A 20,462-nucleotide genomic window follows, 5' to 3' on the forward strand; every position below is an offset into this window, starting at 1 on the left:
CGTGATGACGTGGGATTGAGACGTGTAAATCCAGCTCTCCCGCAACAAATCAGTAAAGTACCGTTTAAATAATACAAAGTTGGTAAATATTTTCTGAAAACTATTTATAAACTTTGTAAGACTACTTTACGATATGCCTCCTAAACCGCAACAAAAGAAGTCTGCTGTTGCGAAGCAGCCGCGAGACGGGAAGAAAAAAGGGCCTACTGCAACGATGGAGCCTCGGACTCAGGTCGGATCTCCTTCGGTAGAACAGGGAGCAATGACGGTGGAAACGGTTTCTCCGAAGAAGACAGCGGAAATGCGCATGCGCAAATCGACACAACGCAAACTACAAGAACCGACACCCACTGCAATTGAAAATGACTCAGAGTCAGAACTGGATTCTGCAGAGAACACAGATGAAGAAGAGGAGGAAGAATTGGAAGCGAGTGGAAGTAAAGGAGATGATAGAGACATAAGAGAGGCTTTATTGCAATCAACGGCTGAATTAAGAAAAGTAAGCCTAGAGCTTAGAGATACGAAGAGGTGCTATAATAAAGTTATGGAAAGACAGGACAAAATGGAAAAGAAGTTTCAGAAGATGGAAAGAGAAATGGAGCTTATGAATGATAGAGTGGAAAAAACAGAAAATGATTTGCTTGTCTGGAACTAGGAAAGAAACCGACTCTTGGAGAAAGTGGACATGTTGGAAAATTTCAGTAGACGTAATAATATTAAAATTGTTGGTCTTACAGAAGGTATGGAGGGAGAAAAGCCAATAGAATTTTTTCAAAGATGGATCCCGGATGTTTTGCAAATGGGAGAGGAGGTTCGACCAAATGAAATTGAGTGAGCACATAGAGCTCTAAGACCAAAACCAAAAGATGATCAATATCCACGATTGATTTTAATAAAATTCTTAAGATTTCAAGACAAGGAAAGGATTCTACAGGCAGCTGCTTGAGCTGCCAAAGATAGAAAAGGGCCATTGATAATTAAAGGGAACAAAGTTTTTTTCTACCCTGATATAAGTTACGAACTTTTGAAGAAAAGGAAGAAGTTTAATCCAGTGAAAAAAACCCTATGGGATCATGGTTATCAATTTATACTGCGTTATCCTGCAACTTTGAAGATTTTTTTGCCTGGTGGAGAAAAAAGATTTTTTGATGACTACCAGAAAGCAGAGCAGTTTGTGCGAGATTCTCTGAATATTCACCAGATACAAGAACAAACTCAGGAGAGCGAGATAGATTGAAGATGAAGATTGGGTTAAAGAATGAACTTGTTGGATTTTTGAAGCTGGATGAATGTATAAATATATTATTAATTATATGAGGAGGGTAAGAAAGGTTAATACTGGAGGAAATTAGTTGGGAACAGTAATACTAATTTTGTATATATATATATAAAACTTTTTTTGTTGCAGGGGAGCTGGAAGAAGCACTGATCGATTGCTACGTTAATCATGTGTGCAAGCATGGCTTTTGCCGCAACCCGTAAAATGGAGGGGGGTAGTGTTGTGTATCTTTTCATTCACAACATTAGTGGGGGGGTATTTTGTTTTTTCTTTTCTTTTCTATCTTTTTTTCTTTTTGCCTGGAAGGTTGGGGGGGGGAACACGTAGCAACATGGTGAAGTTTAAAGAGATTCCCCAAGGAACTATGAGAGTTGAGAAGATAAGTAATGTTATAGATTGGAGTAACTTTGTTAAGAATAATGACTAATTTATTGAATTTTTTGAGTTTTAATGTTAATGGGCTTAATGGACCAGTGAAAAGAAAAAGAATCTTAACATATATTAAAAAAATGAAGATAGATTTAGCTTTTTTACAGGAAACGCACCTAACAGAAACAGAACATCAGAAACTAAAGAGAGATCGGGTGGGAAGTGTTGTTGCGGCTTCATTTAATTCAAAAGCGAGGGGAGTAGCAATTTTGATCAATCAAACGTTACCAATTAGAATACAAAATGTAATAACTGATTCTGCGGGGAGATATGTGATTATACATTGTCAACTTTTTTCCAAACTATGGACTTTTATGAATATTTATGCACCAAACGAAAATGATGCAAAATTCATACAAGAAGCTTTTTTGAATTTGGCGCATGCACATGAAAAAATATTAATTGGAGGAGACTTTAATTTTTGCTTAGACCCAGTCTTAGATAGATCAACCAAGGCTGTTATAAAATCGAAGGTAGTAAATTTAACTTTATCATTGATGAAAGATTTAAATTTGATTGATATATGGAGAAGAATCAATCCTAAAGAAAGAGACTATTCGTTCTATTCCCATAGACATAAAACTTACTCAAGGATAGATTTTTTTCTATTATCAATGCATATTCAACACAGAGTGAAAAATATGGAATATAAAACAAGAATATTATCAGATCATTCTCCTTTATTAATGACAATAATAATGGCTGATAAGGAAGAAGTGGCTTATAGATGGAGATTTAATTCAACATTATTAAAACGTCAAGATTTTTGTGATTTTATGAAAAAGCAGATTCAATTTTTTTTGGATACAAATTTTCATTCAATGGAGGATAAATTTATATTATGGGATGCGATGAAAGCATATCTTAGGGGCCAGATAATAAGTTATACGTCTAAAATTAAGAAAGAATATATGGCAGAACTAGATCAATTGGAAAAAGAGATTACAAGAATAGAAAAAGAATCTCAAAGATATATGTCAGAAGAAAAACGAAGACAACTTGTCAATAAGAAGTTTCAATATAATATGCTTCAGACATATAGAACGGAAAAAGCAATTATAAGAACTAAACAAAGGTATTATGAGTTAGGTGAGAGAGCACATAAGATTCTTGCCTGGCAGTTGAAAACAGAACAAGCTTCCAAAACAATAAATACAGTTAGAACAAGGGCAAATAAAATATCTTACAAACCTCTTGAAATAAATGAAACCTTTAAAAATTTTTATTCTGAATTATATCAATCAGAATCCCAAAATGATGTTAATGAGATAGAAAGGTTTTTATCACAAGTTTCTCTTCCAAAATTGAATTTGGAAGAACAGAGGGAATTAGATATGCCTTTTACATTAAAAGAAGTTGAAGAAGCTTTAGGATCACTCCAAAGTAATAAATCTCCAGGAGAAGATGGTTTTCCACCTGAATTTTATAAAAAATTTAAAGATTTATTATTTCCTCTTTTTATGGAACTAATACGTCAAGCAGAAAAAATACATAAACTTCCAGAATCTTTTTCAACAGCGATTGTAATAGTATTGCCAAAAAAGGACAGAGATCCTATGAAACCAACATCATACAGGCCTATTTCTTTATTGAATACGGACTATAAAATAATAGCAAAAATTTTATCGAATAGATTATCTAAATATTTACCAAAATTAATACATATGGATCAAACAGGATTTATTAAAAATAGACAATTGGCAGATAATGTAACTCGGCTACTCAGTATAATTCATTTGGCACAAAAAAGGAATGAGAAGAGTATAGTAGTAGCTTTGGATGCAGAAAAAGCATTTGATAGATTAGAATGGGATTTTTTATTTAAAGTATTAGAAAAATATGGGTTAGGAACATCTTTCATAAATTGGATTAAAACTTTAAATTCTAACCCTAAAGCTAAAGTAGTGACAAACTCTCAAATTTCAACACCATTCCAGTTAAAAAGATCAACTAGACAAGGTTGTCCACTATCACCTGCTTTATTTGTATTGGCGATAGAGCCATTAGCAGAACTAATTAGAATTGATCCAGATATTATGGGTTTTAGAGTTAACCAAGAGGAATATAAAATTAATCTTTTTGCCGATGATGTTTTGATTTATTTAACAAACCCACAACATTCGTTACATAAATTATCTTCTAGATTGGATGAATATGGGGAGGTATCAGGTTACAAAATAAACTGGGATAAAAGTGAAATTTTACCTCTTACTAAAGGAGACTATACTCAATGTCGATTAGTAACCCAATTTAGATGGCCGGTAAATGGTATAAAGTATTTAGGTATAAGACTTGATAATGATGTAAAGAATTTATATAAATTTAATTATTTACCACTATTGAAAAAAATTCAAGAAGATCTTGACAAATGGATGATACTACCAATAACATTAGTAGGTAGAGTCAATGTTGTAAAAATGAATATATTTCCTAGATTACAGTATTTGTTTCAAACATTACCAATACAATTGCCACAGAAATTTTTTCAAGAGTTAAATAAATGGGTGAGAAAATTTCTTTGGAAAGGTAAAATGTCAAGAATATCATTGGAAAAACTGACATGTAAATTTGGGTTAGGAGGGTTACAACTTCCAAACTTTAAAACTACTATAAAGCAAATCAACTTAGATTTATTGCATCTTTTTTCGATGATCAAAAACCAGCATGGATTAAAATAGAACTAGACAAGATAGGAGAAAATAAACCTGAAGATTTTATATATAAATGGGAATCTAAATGGATACGGGAAAAGAAAGAATCTCCTATATTAACACATTTGATTGATCTATGGAATAAGATAAATGTTGATAAGGAAACACAGAAATCTCTATTAGTAAGGAGACCTTTGTTTCAAAACAGACTTATTCCTTTTACAATGGACAATCAACTTTTATATAATTGGTACCAAAAAGGGATTAAATTTATAGGAGATTGTTTTGAGCGAGGTATATTGATGTCATTTGAACAATTAAAGGATAAATATAAAATATCTAATAATACTTTCTTTTGTTACTTTCAATTAAGGGCTTACTTAATAGGTAAGCTGGGTCAAACAATGTTTTTGCCAAAGCCTAATGAAATTGAAATTTTAATTCAAAAAGGGAAAATTAAAAAATTTATTTCTTGTATGTATAATTTGATTCAAGAACAGACAATTAAACAAGGAACCCATAAGTCAAAGCAAAAATGGGAAACAGATCTGAATATTAATATTGATGAAACAAATTGGTCAAGACTTTGTCTTGACAGTATGACAAATACAATAAATGTTCGACTTAGATTAGTACAATATAATTTTTTACACCAATTATATATTACACCACAAAAAATAAATAGATTAAATTCAAATCTATCTGATAAATGTTTTCGGTGTAATCAAGAAATTGGTACTTATTTACATTCTACTTGGTCTTGTTTTAAAATTCAACCCTTTTGGATAAATTTAAGAGTCTTATTGGAACAAATTACTGGAATTCAACTTCCACATAACCCTGTATTATTTCTATTAGGTGATATTGAAGGGATAAAACCGAAACTTAAATTGAATAAATATCAGAAAGAATTTATAAAAATTGCATTGGCAGTAGCTAAGAAGACTATAGCAGTTACTTGGAAATCTGATTCGTATTTAAGTATGGATCGTTGGAATAATGAAATGGCTAGTTCTATTCCACTTGAAAAAATTACTTATAATTTAAGAGATAAATATGTAACATCGTTGAATATTTGGCGCCCTTATTTACAAAAGATAGGATGGCATATTTAAGTGCTCCGATAAAGATTTTGGTTACTTGGGGAAAGTAACGAATAATTATACCAAATTTATTTTGAATCCCATGGAGCATATGGAAACCTTCAAATACCCAGGCGGCTCTTTTTTTTTTCTTTCTTTCTTTCTTTTTAGGTAGGACTATATATGGGGGGGGAGGGTTAAGGGGAGGGGGGTGGGTAGATTTTATCTTTTCATGTATTCCTTTTGAAAATTTAATAAAAATTATATTAAAAAAACAGTCACAGGCAAGTGTGCCCCCACAAAATAATTTAGCATCTTCCCTACCAGAAGCCATGGATGAACTAGGAGATCTGCAATCTGCTGAGGGCCAGATCAGTGGCATTCAGGTCTGACAATCAAGTTAAAAACAAGAGGTTCAGGTACGAAAGTTGGAAAGCCACCTCATAGGCAAAGTGGCAATTTCAGACCAAATTTGAATCACTGAAGAAATATAGCAAGAATGCTATCTCCTTCTACAAAGTGAAACCAGACAACACAGGCGACAAGGCTTTGCTCCAAGATAAACTCAATGCCTTTTTTTGCTCGCTTTGACTATCAAAACATGGAGATACCTTCACGAACTCCCACAAACCCTAATGACTCTGTGTTTTCCGTCTCTGAGGCTGACATGAGAGCATTCTTTAGGAGGGTGAACCCATGGAAAGCACCTGACCCAGCAGGGGTACCTGGCAGAGTACTAAACATCGATGCTGATCAAATGACTGGAGTGCTCAATGATATCTTTAACCTTTTGCTTTAGTAGTCTGAGGTACCCACCTGCTTCAAGCAGGTTTCAATTAATCCAGTGCTTAAGAAACATGTGGTAACCTGTTTCAATGACTATCATCCAATAGCACTTAAGTCCACTGTGATGATATGCTTCGAGAGTTTGATGATGAAACATATCAACTCCTGCCTGAGAAGCGACTTGGATCCACTCTAATTTTGCTATCATAACAACAGGTCCACAGCAAATGCCATTTCATTGACTCTTCACTGAATCCTGGAACATCTGGACAGCAAAGATGCATTCATCAGGATGCTCTTCATTGAATGAATACAGCTTGCCATTCAATACTATCACCCTTCAAAACTAATCAATAAGCTTCAAATCTTTGGCCTTAATACCTCCTTGTGCAACTGGACTGGATCCTTGATTTTCTCACTTGCAGACACCAGTCAGTTCGGATGGGCAACAACATCTCCTCCACAATCTCCCTCAGCACAGGTGCACCACAAGACGATGTGCTTAGACCCCTGCTCTACTCATTTTATATTTATGACTGCGGGGCTAAGCACAGCTCCGATGCCGTATTTAAGTTTCCCGACGACATCAGCATACAAGGTGGGAGACTGAAAATTTGGCTGAATGGTGCCACAACAACCACCTCCCACATTAAGACTATGGAGATGATTACTGGCTTTAGGAGGAAACCGGAAATCCATGAGCCAGTCCTCATCTGGGAATATGAGGTGAACAGAGTCAGCAACTTTAAATTCCTCAGCGTCATCTTTACAGTGGATCTGTCCTGGGTCCAGCATGCAAGTGCCATAACAGAGAAAGCACGGCAGAAAACATGTCATCTAAGACACTGACAAACTTCTATAGACGTGTGGTGGAGAGTATATTGACTAGTTGCATCACGGCCTAGTATGGAAACACCAATGCCCTTGAATGAAAAAGCCAACAAAAAGTAGCAGACGTGGCCCAATCCATCACATGTAAAGACCTCCCACCACTAAGCACATCTGCACAGAACACTGTTGCAGGAAAGCAGCATCCATCACCAAGGACCCCCACCACCCAGCCCATGCTCTCTCCTCTCTACTGCCATCAGGCAGGTGGTACAGGACTCTCAGGATCCACACCACCAGGTTTAAGAACGGTTATTACCGTTCAGCCATCAGGCTCTGAACCACAGGGGACAACTTCACTTGCCCCATAACTGAACTGTTCCTTCCAAACTGGACTCAAGTTCAAGGACTCCATCTCATGTTCTCAATATTTATCGCTGATTTATTTATTATTATTATTATTTCTTTCTTTTCCCCCCCATCTTTCCTTTTGCACTTGCATAGTTTTGGGGTTTTTCTTTTGCATATTGGTTGTTGTCTGCCCTGCTGGGTGTGATCTTTCATTGACTTGATTGTGTTTCTTGTATGTACTGTGATTGCCCACAAGAAAAGGAATCTCAGGTTTGGATATGGTGATTCACACACACACACACACACACACACACTTTGATAATAAATTCACTTTGAACTTGTCAAACTTATATGGGATCTTAAATATGTCAGTAAGATCACCTTTAGTTCTTCTAAGTTCAGGGAATCTGCTTAATTTTTCCTCATAAAACAGCCCACGGATGTCTAGAACCAATCTAGTGAACCTTCTCCATGTATAACCTTCAAGGAAAACTTTAAATCATTAAACTACTCACCATCAACATTTTATGCAAATCTTCCTCAAATCCATCAATATTACTGTCAACCTTCTGTTGTCTCTGGAATTCATCCATTATCCCATGCAACATGAACTGATAATACTGTTTCATGAGTAGGCCACCCTTCAGCACTTCTTTGCATTCTCTGACCAGCTGCAATATGAATAACCATTATATAATGTATTTATAAGTTTGCAGTTCAGGCCAAATATTGCATACTTTACTGGTAGAATTGGCAACGGATGTACCATTACTGAAACACAGTTTCCAAAGCAGCCAAGAAAATTAGTAGAAACACAGAACTAATTTTTTTTTTAAATTAACATTGGCATTAAATTAACATTCCCAACAGTTGAGCTATTCTGAATGAGTTAAATTCAGCCACGCTGGTAGTAAGACACAAGTCATCATGTCTAAACACAAAACATAAGAATACCAACATACCAACCTTTGATTAAAATGCGATTCGTAACAGCTGTCTTGAATGTCAAGTGAAGGGAGGGTCAAGGTTACATCATTAAGCTTGCCTCATAATTTAATACACAACTGGTATTAACACTCAAATACTGACCCGAGTTAGTAATCAATGCACAGAGAGGTGCCATATAGAAAAATGGATCGATGATGCATAATATTCACAGCTTAAATGAATAATTAACATGAATTGGAATCCAATTGATGTGAGCAAAACAACAGTCAACAGCTTCAAGAAAGGATTAGAATTTGTAGAGATAAAAATTGGAGGCGAAATGAACATACACACAGTGGTCACTTTAGTAAATACACCTGTAGACCTGCTCATTAATGAGAATATCTAAATCAGTCAGTCATGTGGCAGCAACTCAATGCATAGCAGCATGCAAACATGGTCAAGAGGTTAATTGTTGCTCAGACCAAACACCAGAATGGCTAAGAAATGTGATCTAAGTGACTTGACTGTGGAATGATTGTTGGTGCCAGACAGAGTGGGTTGAGTATCTCAGAAACTGCTGATCTCCTGGGATTTTCACACACAGTCTCTAAAGGTTACAGAGAATCGTGTGAAAAACCAAAAAAATATTCCTGTGAGCAGCAGTTCTGTGGGTGAAAGCATCTTGTTAATGAGAGACATTAGAGGAAAATGGCCAGACTGGTTCAGGCTGACAGGAAGGCAATGGCAACTATGTGTTACAACAGTGGTATGCAAAATAGCATGTCTGAATGCACATGTTGAAACTTGAAATGGAAGGGTACAGCGGCAGATCTCACCGGGTTCCATTCCTGTCACGACTTTATTAGATGCACTTCTGTTCCTAATAAAGTGGCCACTGAGTGTATGTGGGCTGTAGAGTACAGAAACACAACCTTCAGCCCACTGTGTCCAAGCTGCATCTGTAGAATCTCTTGTATTTAGGTTTACTTTCTAATGGCTCAGAAATATTAATAGCTTAAATTTTTAAAATTTTGTATTTTGTTGTAAATTTGTAAAGCCCAAAAAATCTCAAATTGATGTGGTTAAATAACCATTTGTACTAGCAGATAGGATTTCCTAATTGCTAGATGACTGCTCCAGAATTTGAGCCTTCTAAAGACTTGAACAAATTGAAGGGAAAAATACACAAGTTACATTAATTGCAGGGGATGGGAACCAGAATGCTAGGGCAGCTCGTGGCATCTATTTCAAAGCAAGGAGTATTGCAGAAAAGGCAATAACCTGATAGCATTGGTCAGCATTTGGAATTATGACACTGTAGCCATTAGTGAGACTTGGTTGCAGGAGTAGCAGAACAGGCAGCTCAGTGCTCCGGGGTTCCGTTGTTTTAGACACGATAGAAGGGAAGGTATTAAAGAGGGAAGGATACATTACTCATTGGGGAAAACATCACAGCAGTGCTCAAATAGGACAGACTTGTGGTTTAGTCTACAGAGGCTACACGAGTGGAACTGAGAATAAGAAAGGGATGATCACATTAATAGGATATTATAGATCTCCCAATAGATATCAAGATATCCAGGAGCAGATTTGTAGAGAGTCAGCTGATAGTTGCAAGAAAATATATTGTGATAGTAGGAGAATTTAATTTTCCACATATTGACTGGCAGTCACATACTGCAAAATGACTGGATGCAATAGTTTGTCAAATGTTTCCTTAATCAATATATAGAGGTCCCAACGAGAGACAGTATGATACTGGATATCCTGTTAGGAAACAAGATTCCACCTACTGTCTTTTATTGGCTTTCCTTCACTACGTCCTGTTTAAGTTTAGAGAAAATAAGAAGTTGGACATTTGATACATCCTTTAAATTTGAGCAAATCTGGCGACCTTTTATTCAATATTTTCATTTGATTTGATTTATTACGCTTCTAATTTATTTTCAAACTTTTAGATTTGATCAGAAAGTCTTTCTTTTTTTTTTGGTCGCATCCTCAGAATGGACTGCCCAGTCCCTTTTTTTTCTTTGTTTTTTTTCATCTAAAATTCAAAGTTTTTTCTTTCCTCTTCATGAACTGATAAGAGGAGAATTAGCTGTTTTCTTTTTTATTATATATTACATACTAGCTTAACACTATGATTTTGATAATGTCTATTTCAATCTGTTTGTATTGTTATTGATATATATATTTGAGATAATTCTCCTCGTTTGTATTTATGTTCCTTTTAAATCAATAAAAGGATTAATAAAGAAAGAAGAAAGGAAACAAGATAAGGGAGGTGACAGAAGTGAGTTCAGGGAAATACTTTGCATCTAGTGATCATAATTACATCAGTTTCAACATAATTATAGAGGAAGATAGGACTGCTGTTTGGGTTGAGATTCTAAATTAGAGAAAGGCCAACCTTGGTAGCATCTGAAAGGATATGACAGGTCTGGACCGAGACAGGTTGTTTCCCGACAAAGGGATGTTTGTTAAGTGGGAGGCTTTCAAAAGTGACATATTTAAAGTACAGAATTTGTACGTTCCTGTCAGAATAAAGGCAAGGCTAACCAGTTTAGGGAACCTTGGCTTTTGAGAGTAAAAGGTCAGCAAGGGGCAAAATTAGTGTTCGATGCATGGACCCAAAAGAAATGGGAGAGTTCTAATCATAAGAGAAAATCTGCAGATGCTGGCAATCCAAAGCAACACACACAAAATGTTGGAGGAACTCAGCAGATCAGGCAGCATTTACAGAAAGAGTACAGTCATCACTTCAGGCCGAGACTCTTCTTCAGGACTGAAAAGGAAAGGGAAGACACCAGAATAAAAAAGGAGGAGGGGAAGGAGGATAGCCAGAAGGTGATAGGTGAAGCCAAGTGGGCTGGAAAAATAAAGGGCTGAAGAGGAAGGAATCCGATAGGAGACGAGAGTGGACCATAGAAGAAAAAGGAAGGAGGAGGGGACACAGGGCAACGTGATAGCACATAATACATAAAACTGAATGAAGAGAAGTGCAAGGTAGTGCATTTTGCAAGAAGAAATAAGAGGCAATAGGAAACTAAATGATAAATGTTTTAAAAGAGTACAGAAGCAGGAAACTTGAGGTTTTCCAAATACATAAGAGGGAATTTGTCTGGAATTTAATGCAGACAAGTAGTAGGTGCTGCTTTTTGGGAGGACAAACGAGGGTAGAACTTGCAGTGACAGTAGGTTACTGAGAAGTGTGGGAGAACAAAGGGATCCATAATTCTCTGAAAATGGTGTCACAGGTAAATAGGGTCGTAAAGAGAGCTTTTGGCATATTGGCCTTCATAAATCAGAATAATGAGTACAGGAGTTGGAATGTTACGTATTGCATACAGGAGTTGGAAAGTTGTACAAGACACTGGTGAGGCCAAATTAGGAGTATTAGTGTGCAGTTCTGGTCACCAACCTACAGGGAAAATAATAATAAGATGGAAGAGCACAGAGAAAATTTACAAATGTGCTACTAGAACTCGAGGACCTGAGTTACGGGGAAATATTAAATAGATTAGGACTTTATTTCCTGGAGCGTAGGAGAATAAGAGGAGATTTGTTAGAGTATATAAAATTATGAAGGGTATAGATAGGGTTAATGCAAGAGGCTTTTTCTGCTGAAGTTGGAGGGAGAATAGATCGAGAGGTCATAGGTTAAGGGTGAAAGATGAAATATTTAAGGTGAACCTGAAGGGGAACTTCTTCAATCAGAGGGTGTGGAATGAGCTGCCAGCAGAAGTGGTGGATACAGGTTCAAATACAATGTTGGATAGAAGTTTGGACAGGTACATTCATGGGAGGGGTATGGAAGGCTGTGGTCCTGGTGCGGGTCAATGAAGCTGGGCAGAATAACAATTGGGCATGGACTAGATAGACCAAAAGGCCTGTTACTGTGCTGTAGCACTCTATGACTAACTAATGTTCCAAGAAAAGTGAAAAATCAATGATTTCATCGTTTGTTCTGATTCAACAACAGCGGCAGCCTACCTGTTTTATACTCAGCAGTGATGGCTCCCCTGCAGGTCTCTGCTCCAGCCTTAGTTTCAAGCATTCATGAATTACGTTGAGGAGCACTCGACACAAGACCAAGTAGGCAGGCTGGAACGATGGGAGTTCCATGGCCTCCAACTGGTCCCACGACACCCTGCTATTCTTTTGTTCTGTGCAGGACGATGTGTGAGATAATTCGGGCAGGTAATCATGACAGCTTAAGGGCTCTGGAACAGCAAAGAACTGAAACACAGACAGAAAAAAAATGTTGTTAATTCGTAAGTGTAATTATGAATTGCACCCAGAGAAATCTTTGGTTATTTTGATAAAGCAATTAAAAATAAACGATTGACCAGTAATAAATGGCCATCACTGGTAATACCTAGCAGTGATTGATCTTTAAGTGCCCTCTCAGATGTAACCACTCCTGATTTTGAGGGAGGAATATGTAAATAAGAACAACCTTTATAAAAAGTTCAAAAGTTGACCAACTACTTCAGGTAAAGACTAATGCAGGTGCCAAGAAGCCTAATTGAAGAACAATCTGCATGGAAATTTAAATCATTACTCCCATCAGAAGTCAAGCTGGAAACATGCCACATACCCTTTCACATCTATGGTTGAAAAATATATTAAAGTACAAAAAAAGCAAATAGTTGGGATTATTTTGGTAAGGATCCTTAGCAGGTTTATGATCATAACATTGAAAATGATGATTGATTAGTATATGCACTTTTACACTTCACACTTGATGGGTTTTTGATTGAGATAATACAAAACAGATCAACAACACTTTCATTGTCCAAATGATCACTTCAATTGCCATTCCTCCAATTCATGTTCCAACTTCATCCAATTTATCAGAGCCAAGCAAACCACCTCAGGAATCAGTATCTCACTAACCTAAGTCCAGTTCTCTGCCTTCATACCCTTCTGCTATGTCTCTTACCAGTTTTCTAAATGGGGCACCACAGTAGCATTGAGGTTAGTGTGACACTATTACAGCTGAGGTAGTTCCAGAGTTTAATTCCAGCACCTTCTGGAAGGAGTTTGTGTGTTCTCCCCCATCACTGCGGGGGGAGTCCAAAGACGTTGCAGTTAGTAAGTTAATTGATGATTGTAAATTGTCCAGTGACTAGGCAGGTGTTAAATAAGCAGAGAGCTGGGCGGTCCAACTCATTGGACTGGGTGAGTTTGTTCCCCACTGTATCGCTAAATAAATACATTTGCCTCTCCATCCAACCCCCTTAATGCTAGTACACAGCTTGCTCATATCCTAGCTTCTTTCATCTCTCCTTGCCCCTCCAAAGTGGCAGTCAAAGATTATATCCTTTGTGTCTACACTGCCTTTCCATTTTTCGGCGCCTGTCCGGCTCTTTGCCAGATCTCTGCCAAAAGGCAGAATTTCTCTTCTCTAGTTAACTTTCATACACTTATAAATGATCTGAGTTAAAGCACTTACTATGTCAGAAAGATATATATCCCATTCAGATACAGAATGTTCTAGCTTGTTACAAAACAAGCTATGACGATGTACAAAATTGTAAGTTTTTTAGAACTTGTTTTTCTGGACATACAATAAAAATGGCCGAAACAAAACTGCCAAAGAAAACAAAAATCATCATGTTGGCACTCAATGTTAGTAGGACGAAAGAGGTGATTGTGGACTTCAAGAAGGGCAAGACGAAGGAGCACATACCAATCCTCATAGAGGGATCTGAAGTGGAGAGTGAGCAGCTTCAAGTTCCTTGGTGTCGAGATCTCGGAGAATCTAACCTGGTCCCAACATATTGATGTAGTTATAAAGAAGGCAAGACAGAGGCTACACCTTATTAGGAGTTTGAAGAGATTTGGCGTGTCAACAAATACACTCAAAAACTTCTATAGTTGTACCATGGAAAGCATTCTGACAGGCTGCATCACTGTCTGGTATGGAAGGACTATAGCACAGGACCGAAAGAAGCTGCAGAAGGTTGTAAATCAGTCAGCTCCATCTTGGGCACTAGCCTACAAAGTACCCAGGACATCTTTAGGGAGCGGTGTCTCAGAAAGGCAGCATCCATTATTAAAGATCTCCAGCACCCAGGGCATGACCTTTTCTCACTGTTACCATCAGGTAGGAGATACAGAAGCCTGAAGGCACACACTCAGCGATTCAGGAACAGCTTCTTCCCCTCTGTCATCTGATTCCTAAATGGACATTGAAGCTTTGGACACTACCTCACTTTTTTTTTAAATATACAGTATTTCTGTTTTTGCACCTTCTTTTAAATCTATTCAATATACGTAATTGATTTACTTCTTTATTTTTTCTCTCCCTCTCTGCTAGATAATGTATTGCATTGAACTGCTGCGAAGTTAACAAATTTCACATCACATGCCAGTGATACTAAAACTGATTCTGAGAAAACCAAGCTCCAAGGCTGCTTAAAGCAGCAATGTATAGGCATCCTGAAGATTAAAGTTCAGGATTTATTTTGCACCATCTTGTCAAGTGACTGTTGTTTATTTTTTTTTAATTACATCTGTTCAAGACAGCTGCCCTCTGCTGCAATATGCCTTGAGAAACACATCTAAATTGTACATGGAAACAAGCTATCTCAGCCCTTCTAGTCCGTGCCGAACTCCTACTTTCACCTAGTTCCACTGACCTGCACTCAGTCCATAACCCTCCATTCCTTTCCTGTCCATATATCTATCCAATTTAACTTTAAACAACAACACCGAACCTGCCTCAACCACTTCTGCTGGAAGCTCATTCTACACAGCTACCACTCTCTGAGTAAAGAAGTTCCCCCTCATGTTACCCTTAAACTTTTGCCCCCTAACTCTCAACTCATGTCCTCTTGTTTGAATCTCCCCCACTCTCAATGGAAAAAGCCTATCCACATCAACTCTATCCCCCTCATAATTTTAAATACCTCTATCAAGTCCTCTCTCAACCTTCTACGCTCCAAAGAATAAAGACCCAACTTGTTCAACCTTTCTCTGTAACTTAGGAGATGAAACCCAGGCAACATTTCAGTAAACCTCCTCTGTACTCTCTCAATTTTATTGACATATTTCCTATATTTCGGTGACCAGAACTGTACACAATACTCCAAATTTGGCCTTACCAATGCCTTATACAAATTCAACATTACATCCCAACTCCTATACACAAAGCTCTGATTTATAAAGGCCAGCATAACAAAAGCTTTCTTCACCATCCTATCCACATGAGATTCCACCTTCAGGGAACTATGCACCATTATTCCTAGATCCCTCTGTTCTACAGCATTCTTCAGTGCCCTACCATTTACCATGTATGTCCTGTTTTGATTAGTCCTACCAAAATGTATAACCTCACATTTTTCAGCATTAAACTCTATCTGCCATCTTTCAGCCCACTCTTCTAACTGGCCTAAATCTCTCTGCAAGCTTCGAAAACCTACTTCATTATCCGCAACGCCACCTACCTTAGTATCATCTGCATACTTACTAATCCAATTTACCACCCCATCATCCAGATCATTAAGATATATGACAAACAACATTGGACCCAGTACAGATCCCTGAGGCACACCGCTACACACTGTCCTCCAATCTGACACGCAGTTATCCACCACTACTCTCTGGCATCTCCCATCTAGCCACTGCTGAATCCATTTTACTACTTCGTTATTAATGCCTAACCATTGAACCTTCCTAACTAACCTTCCATGTGGAGCCTTGTCAAAGGTCTTACTGAAGTCCATATAGACAACATCCACCGCTTTACCCTCGTCAATTTTCCTAGTAACCTCATCAAAAAATTCAATAAGATTTGTCAAACATGACCTTCCACGCACAAATCCACATTGACTGTTCCGAATCAGACCCTGTCTATCCAGATAATTATATATACCATCTCTACAACACAAATTCAGTTTGGTTCAATCAGTCCATCCTTTAAGAAGCAAACAATAAGATAGCTAAATTCAAAGTTCAAAGTAAAATTTATTCTCAGAGTATTCTCACCACATACAACCGAGATTCTTTTTTTCTTTTTCTGTGGGCATACTTAGCAAATCAATAGAACAGTAATTGTAAACTAGGAACATCAGGAACTGCAAACTGTAAACAAACTGTGCAAATTTAGGTAATAAATAGCAATAAATAACGAGCATAAAATAAGAAGATTAAAAAAGCCCTTAAGTGAGTGTAGTTATTCCCTTTTGTTCAAGAGCCTGTTGGTTGAGGGGTAGTGGCTGCTCTTGAACCTGGTTGTGTGAAGAGCAAATGAGATACCATCTGCAGTACACCTGCTGCTTCAGTAGGTGAAGGCAGCTTCAAGAGAGAAAAAATAACCGATTTGCAACTCAACTCTTTATAAATGCTTTCTGAATTAACTGTTACATTGAAGCAGGGTAAGGATAAAACCAGATAAGCCATCCAGCTTCAACAGTGGCACCAAACTTAAGACATGGCAAATTCCAGACCAGCCCAGCCAACCTTATAAGTTTCGATGTGTTGTGCATTCAGAGATGCTCTTCTGCACACCACTGGTGTAGCACGTGGTTACTTGAGTTACCGTCAGCTTGAACCAGTCTGGCCATTCTCCTCTGACTTCTCTCATTAACAATGCATTTTCACCCACAGAACTGCACCTCACTAGATGTCTTCTGTTTTTCCCCACCAGTCTCTGTAAACTCTAGAGACTGTTATGCATGAAAATCCCAGGAGATCAGCAGTTTCTGAGATACTCAAACCAGTCCTCCTGGCAACAACAATCATCCTATAGTCAAAGAAATGGTCACATTTCTCCCCCATTCAGATGTTCAGTTTGAGCAACAACTGAACCTCTTGACCATGTCTGCATGCTTTTATGCACTGAGTTCCAGGACGTGATTGGCAGAATAGATACAGCGGATTCTGGTTAACTAGGACCAGTACATTTTGGTCCAATTAAGTGGCTGTTGTAATTAGCTGAAATTTCATGGAAATAGTTAAAAGGTATTAAAAAGACGAACTACCATATAACTGAGCAACAAATTATGTATTTAAGTTAAATGCAGAACAAATTAGAACACTACCAATGCTACCACAGTACTATAAGATTGTGTATTAGTTCTTCATAGCTATTGTCAAAGGAAATCATCTGGTGTACGCTGCCATGTATGGAGTGTCCAGAGAGGGCAGCACCTCTGGTGAAGAGGCTTGTTGTGTCCATTCTGGGGCAACTCACCCACCTTTGGTCCCCACCGGACACTCAGCTCTCACCTGTGGCTCCAAGTAGCTGCTGTTCACACGTGACAGTGGCCACACCCCAGTGCACAGCTCGACAAGTGGGCTAAATTAGATAAAGGTACCTACAGAACTCATACCCCAGTGAGTAGAACTTTCCCAGTGCAATGGCTTTTCTACTTAAAAAACTCTTCCGCACAGATATGACAGACAGCCAACATGCTGCCACGTTCTTTTGATTGACTGTAAGTGAACAAAATTAGCCCAGACACCTATTGCAGATAATGGACAGTCATCATACAATAGTTTTGATGATGACATATCCCAAATCTTCACCTTCATTATAACATCCAAGATGGTTGGTGATACCTTCAAGTTCCTCACAGTTCCTATCTTGTGCTGAAATAGTGAAATTGTTTCATTTTCACTCCTGTCCACCTCTGGCATCTCCAAGCCTGAATGCTTGAAACCAGTGAGCAAAACAGTTCTGAATTGTATTACTGCTTATTTCCCCACAACTATCAGTGACAAAAATCACTACTTTTTGAACATAAACACACGCAAATAATGCCTTTTAAAAACTGTTCATTCTTCGCACAGTGTAGCATGCCTAACAGCCACACAACTTCATGTGAGTGACGCTAGTTAGAACCTGTTCAGCAACAGTTTCCTGTCCCAATTAAGCAGTACAGTGTCCCAAATAGACAAAAGGAATCCGGCTATTTTCTCAATTAGTTTTTGCTCTTTCACAGCTGTCCCAAATAAGCAACTACAGGTGTCTCCCGCTTTTTGAACGTTCGCTTTACGAAACCTCACTGTTACGAAGACCTACATTAGTTACCTGTTTTCGCTAATAGAAGGTGTTTTCACTGTTATGAAAAAAAGCAGTGCGTGGGGAAAAAAAGGCCGCGCGCGGAAAAAAGGTAGCGCGCGATAAAAAGCAGCCGCTCTCCCCCGGATTCGGAACGGCATTCTTGCCGGCATTGTTTAAACACGTGCCTGTGAGCAGCTGTTTGCAAGATGAGTTCTAAGGTATTGGAAAAGCCTGGAAGAGCTTGTAAGGGCGTTACACTTAGCATAAAACTAGACATAATTAAGCATTTCAATCGTGGTGAACAAGTAAGGACAAAGTGAGTTTGGCTTGTGGAAGTTGACGAAGATGATGTTGAAGAGGTTTTGGCATCCCATGAGCAAGAACTGATAAATGAAGAGCTGATGCAATTGCAAGAGGAAAGGATAACAATCAAAACCGAATGCAGCAGCGAACGGACTGAAAGTGAAGTTGTCCAGGAACTGAACGTGAGGCAACTACCTGAGATTTTCGCTGCAATGATAAAGTACGACTTTAATTTTGAAAGGGTACGTCGGTTTAGGGCATATTTGCAGGATGGTTTGAGTGCTTACAAAGAACTGTATGATAGAAAAATGAGCGAGGCTAAACAGTCAAGCAAGCCTTCCACGTCAGCACAGCAGACGACGAACCTTGACCTTCGACATCGAGGCAGGCAGACATAGAAGATGACCTGCCTACCTGATGGAAACAGATGACACCCCAGTGTCTCACCACCCCAACCCCCGGGCCGCGGACAGATACCGATCTGTAGAGAATGCAGTGGTAGCCGGGAGGCACCCAGCACATCTTTAAGAAAAAAAGCCAAAATAAACAAGCTAATTAAATAGGTGCCACCCGGCACTTAATTAATTAGCTTGTTTATTTCAACTTTTTTCTTAAAGATGTGTTGGGTGCGTCCCGGGCACCACTGGACCGCTGCACGCTTCGCGGATCGGTATCGGTTCGCTGCCCGAAGGGTGGGGCCACTGCACCACCCCAACCTCCGAACACTCAGCCTAACACACCATCATCAGTGTGCTCGGCGCTGTCCCAATTCTGGTAAGTGATACTACACTGTACATACATTATTTCTACTTTATATCGGCTGTGTATTTTTACATGTTATTTGGTATGATTTGGCAGCTTCATACCTTAATGGTTACTAGAGAGCGCTTGCGCCGTGTTTTTACCGAGATCGCTTGCGTGAGATTTTCGCTACGGAGAACAGTGCAGGCAATTATTCTGGAAAAGTATTTCTACTTTACATAGGCCGTGTATTCATCATATCATTCCTGCTTTTACTATATGTTACTGTTATTTTAGGTTTTATGTGTTATTTGGCATGATTTGGTAGGTTATTTTTGGGTCTACGAACGCTCACAAATTTTTCCCATATAAATACATGGTAATTGCTTCTTCGCTTTACGACATTCCGGCTTACGAACCGTTTCAGTGGAACGCTCTACCTTCGGATGGCGGGGGAAACCTGTATTCGAATTAACTGATGGACCAATTAACCAGAATCCACTGCATTTGTGTTAATGAGCAAGTACACCGAATAAAGTGGCCACTGACAGTAAATAACGTGTGCTACAGCAAGTGCTAGGCAATGACCAACTCCAACAAGACCGTCTAGCCACATGTCTTCGATAGTTCACAAACAACATCTGGGGAAAAGGGCAAAGCTTAAGCCAGGTACATCAATACAGAAGGTGCGCCAGTAGGTCAGAAGCAAGGTGTCCTGTAGAGTGTGGGTCAGCCCCTGAATTTCATTTTGTGATAGAAAACTCACATTTACTTGGATTAAGTGCAGTTCCTTTATTTACGTATAGTCAGCATGGAGTTATGGAGGGAGAATCACATATTAACTAATCCGTTGTACCTCTTTGAGGATGTGACTGGATTAAACAAGCAATAAATTCTGCATGTGTTATGTTTATATTGACGGAAAGCTTTCTAGACTGTTCCATGTGCTATCAGTTGATAAGATCATGAAATTAGTGGGAAATGTTCAACAAGCATTGAGAACTCATCACTGGAAGAAAGCAGAGAAATACAAAATTTGGATCCTCCTCAAATGGGCTGGCAGGGAT

At 38.3% G+C, this 20,462-nt stretch overlaps 1 protein-coding gene across 3 annotated transcripts in view; it reads right to left on the reverse strand.

Annotated features, from left to right (window-relative positions):
• The window catches only part of map3k4 (mitogen-activated protein kinase kinase kinase 4), a 213,894-nt gene that overhangs the window by 83,506 nt on the left and 109,926 nt on the right, over nt 1-20,462 (reverse strand). For all 3 annotated transcript variants that reach the window (XR_010018981.1, XR_010018982.1, XM_063056417.1), the window contains exons 4-5: nt 12,330-12,575; nt 7,922-8,077 (exon numbers count right to left, since the gene is read on the reverse strand). Coding sequence is in view for 1 of the 3 variants with exons in the window: in XM_063056417.1 (XP_062912487.1) it covers nt 7,922-8,077; nt 12,330-12,575 (402 nt within the window). In the remaining 2 variants the exon portion in view is untranslated. The remainder of the gene's footprint in view (nt 1-7,921; nt 8,078-12,329; nt 12,576-20,462) is intronic.

The sequence above is a fragment of the Mobula hypostoma genome, chromosome 8 (genome assembly GCF_963921235.1).
Source record: "Mobula hypostoma chromosome 8, sMobHyp1.1, whole genome shotgun sequence".
Taxonomy (NCBI): domain Eukaryota; kingdom Metazoa; phylum Chordata; class Chondrichthyes; order Myliobatiformes; family Myliobatidae; genus Mobula; species Mobula hypostoma.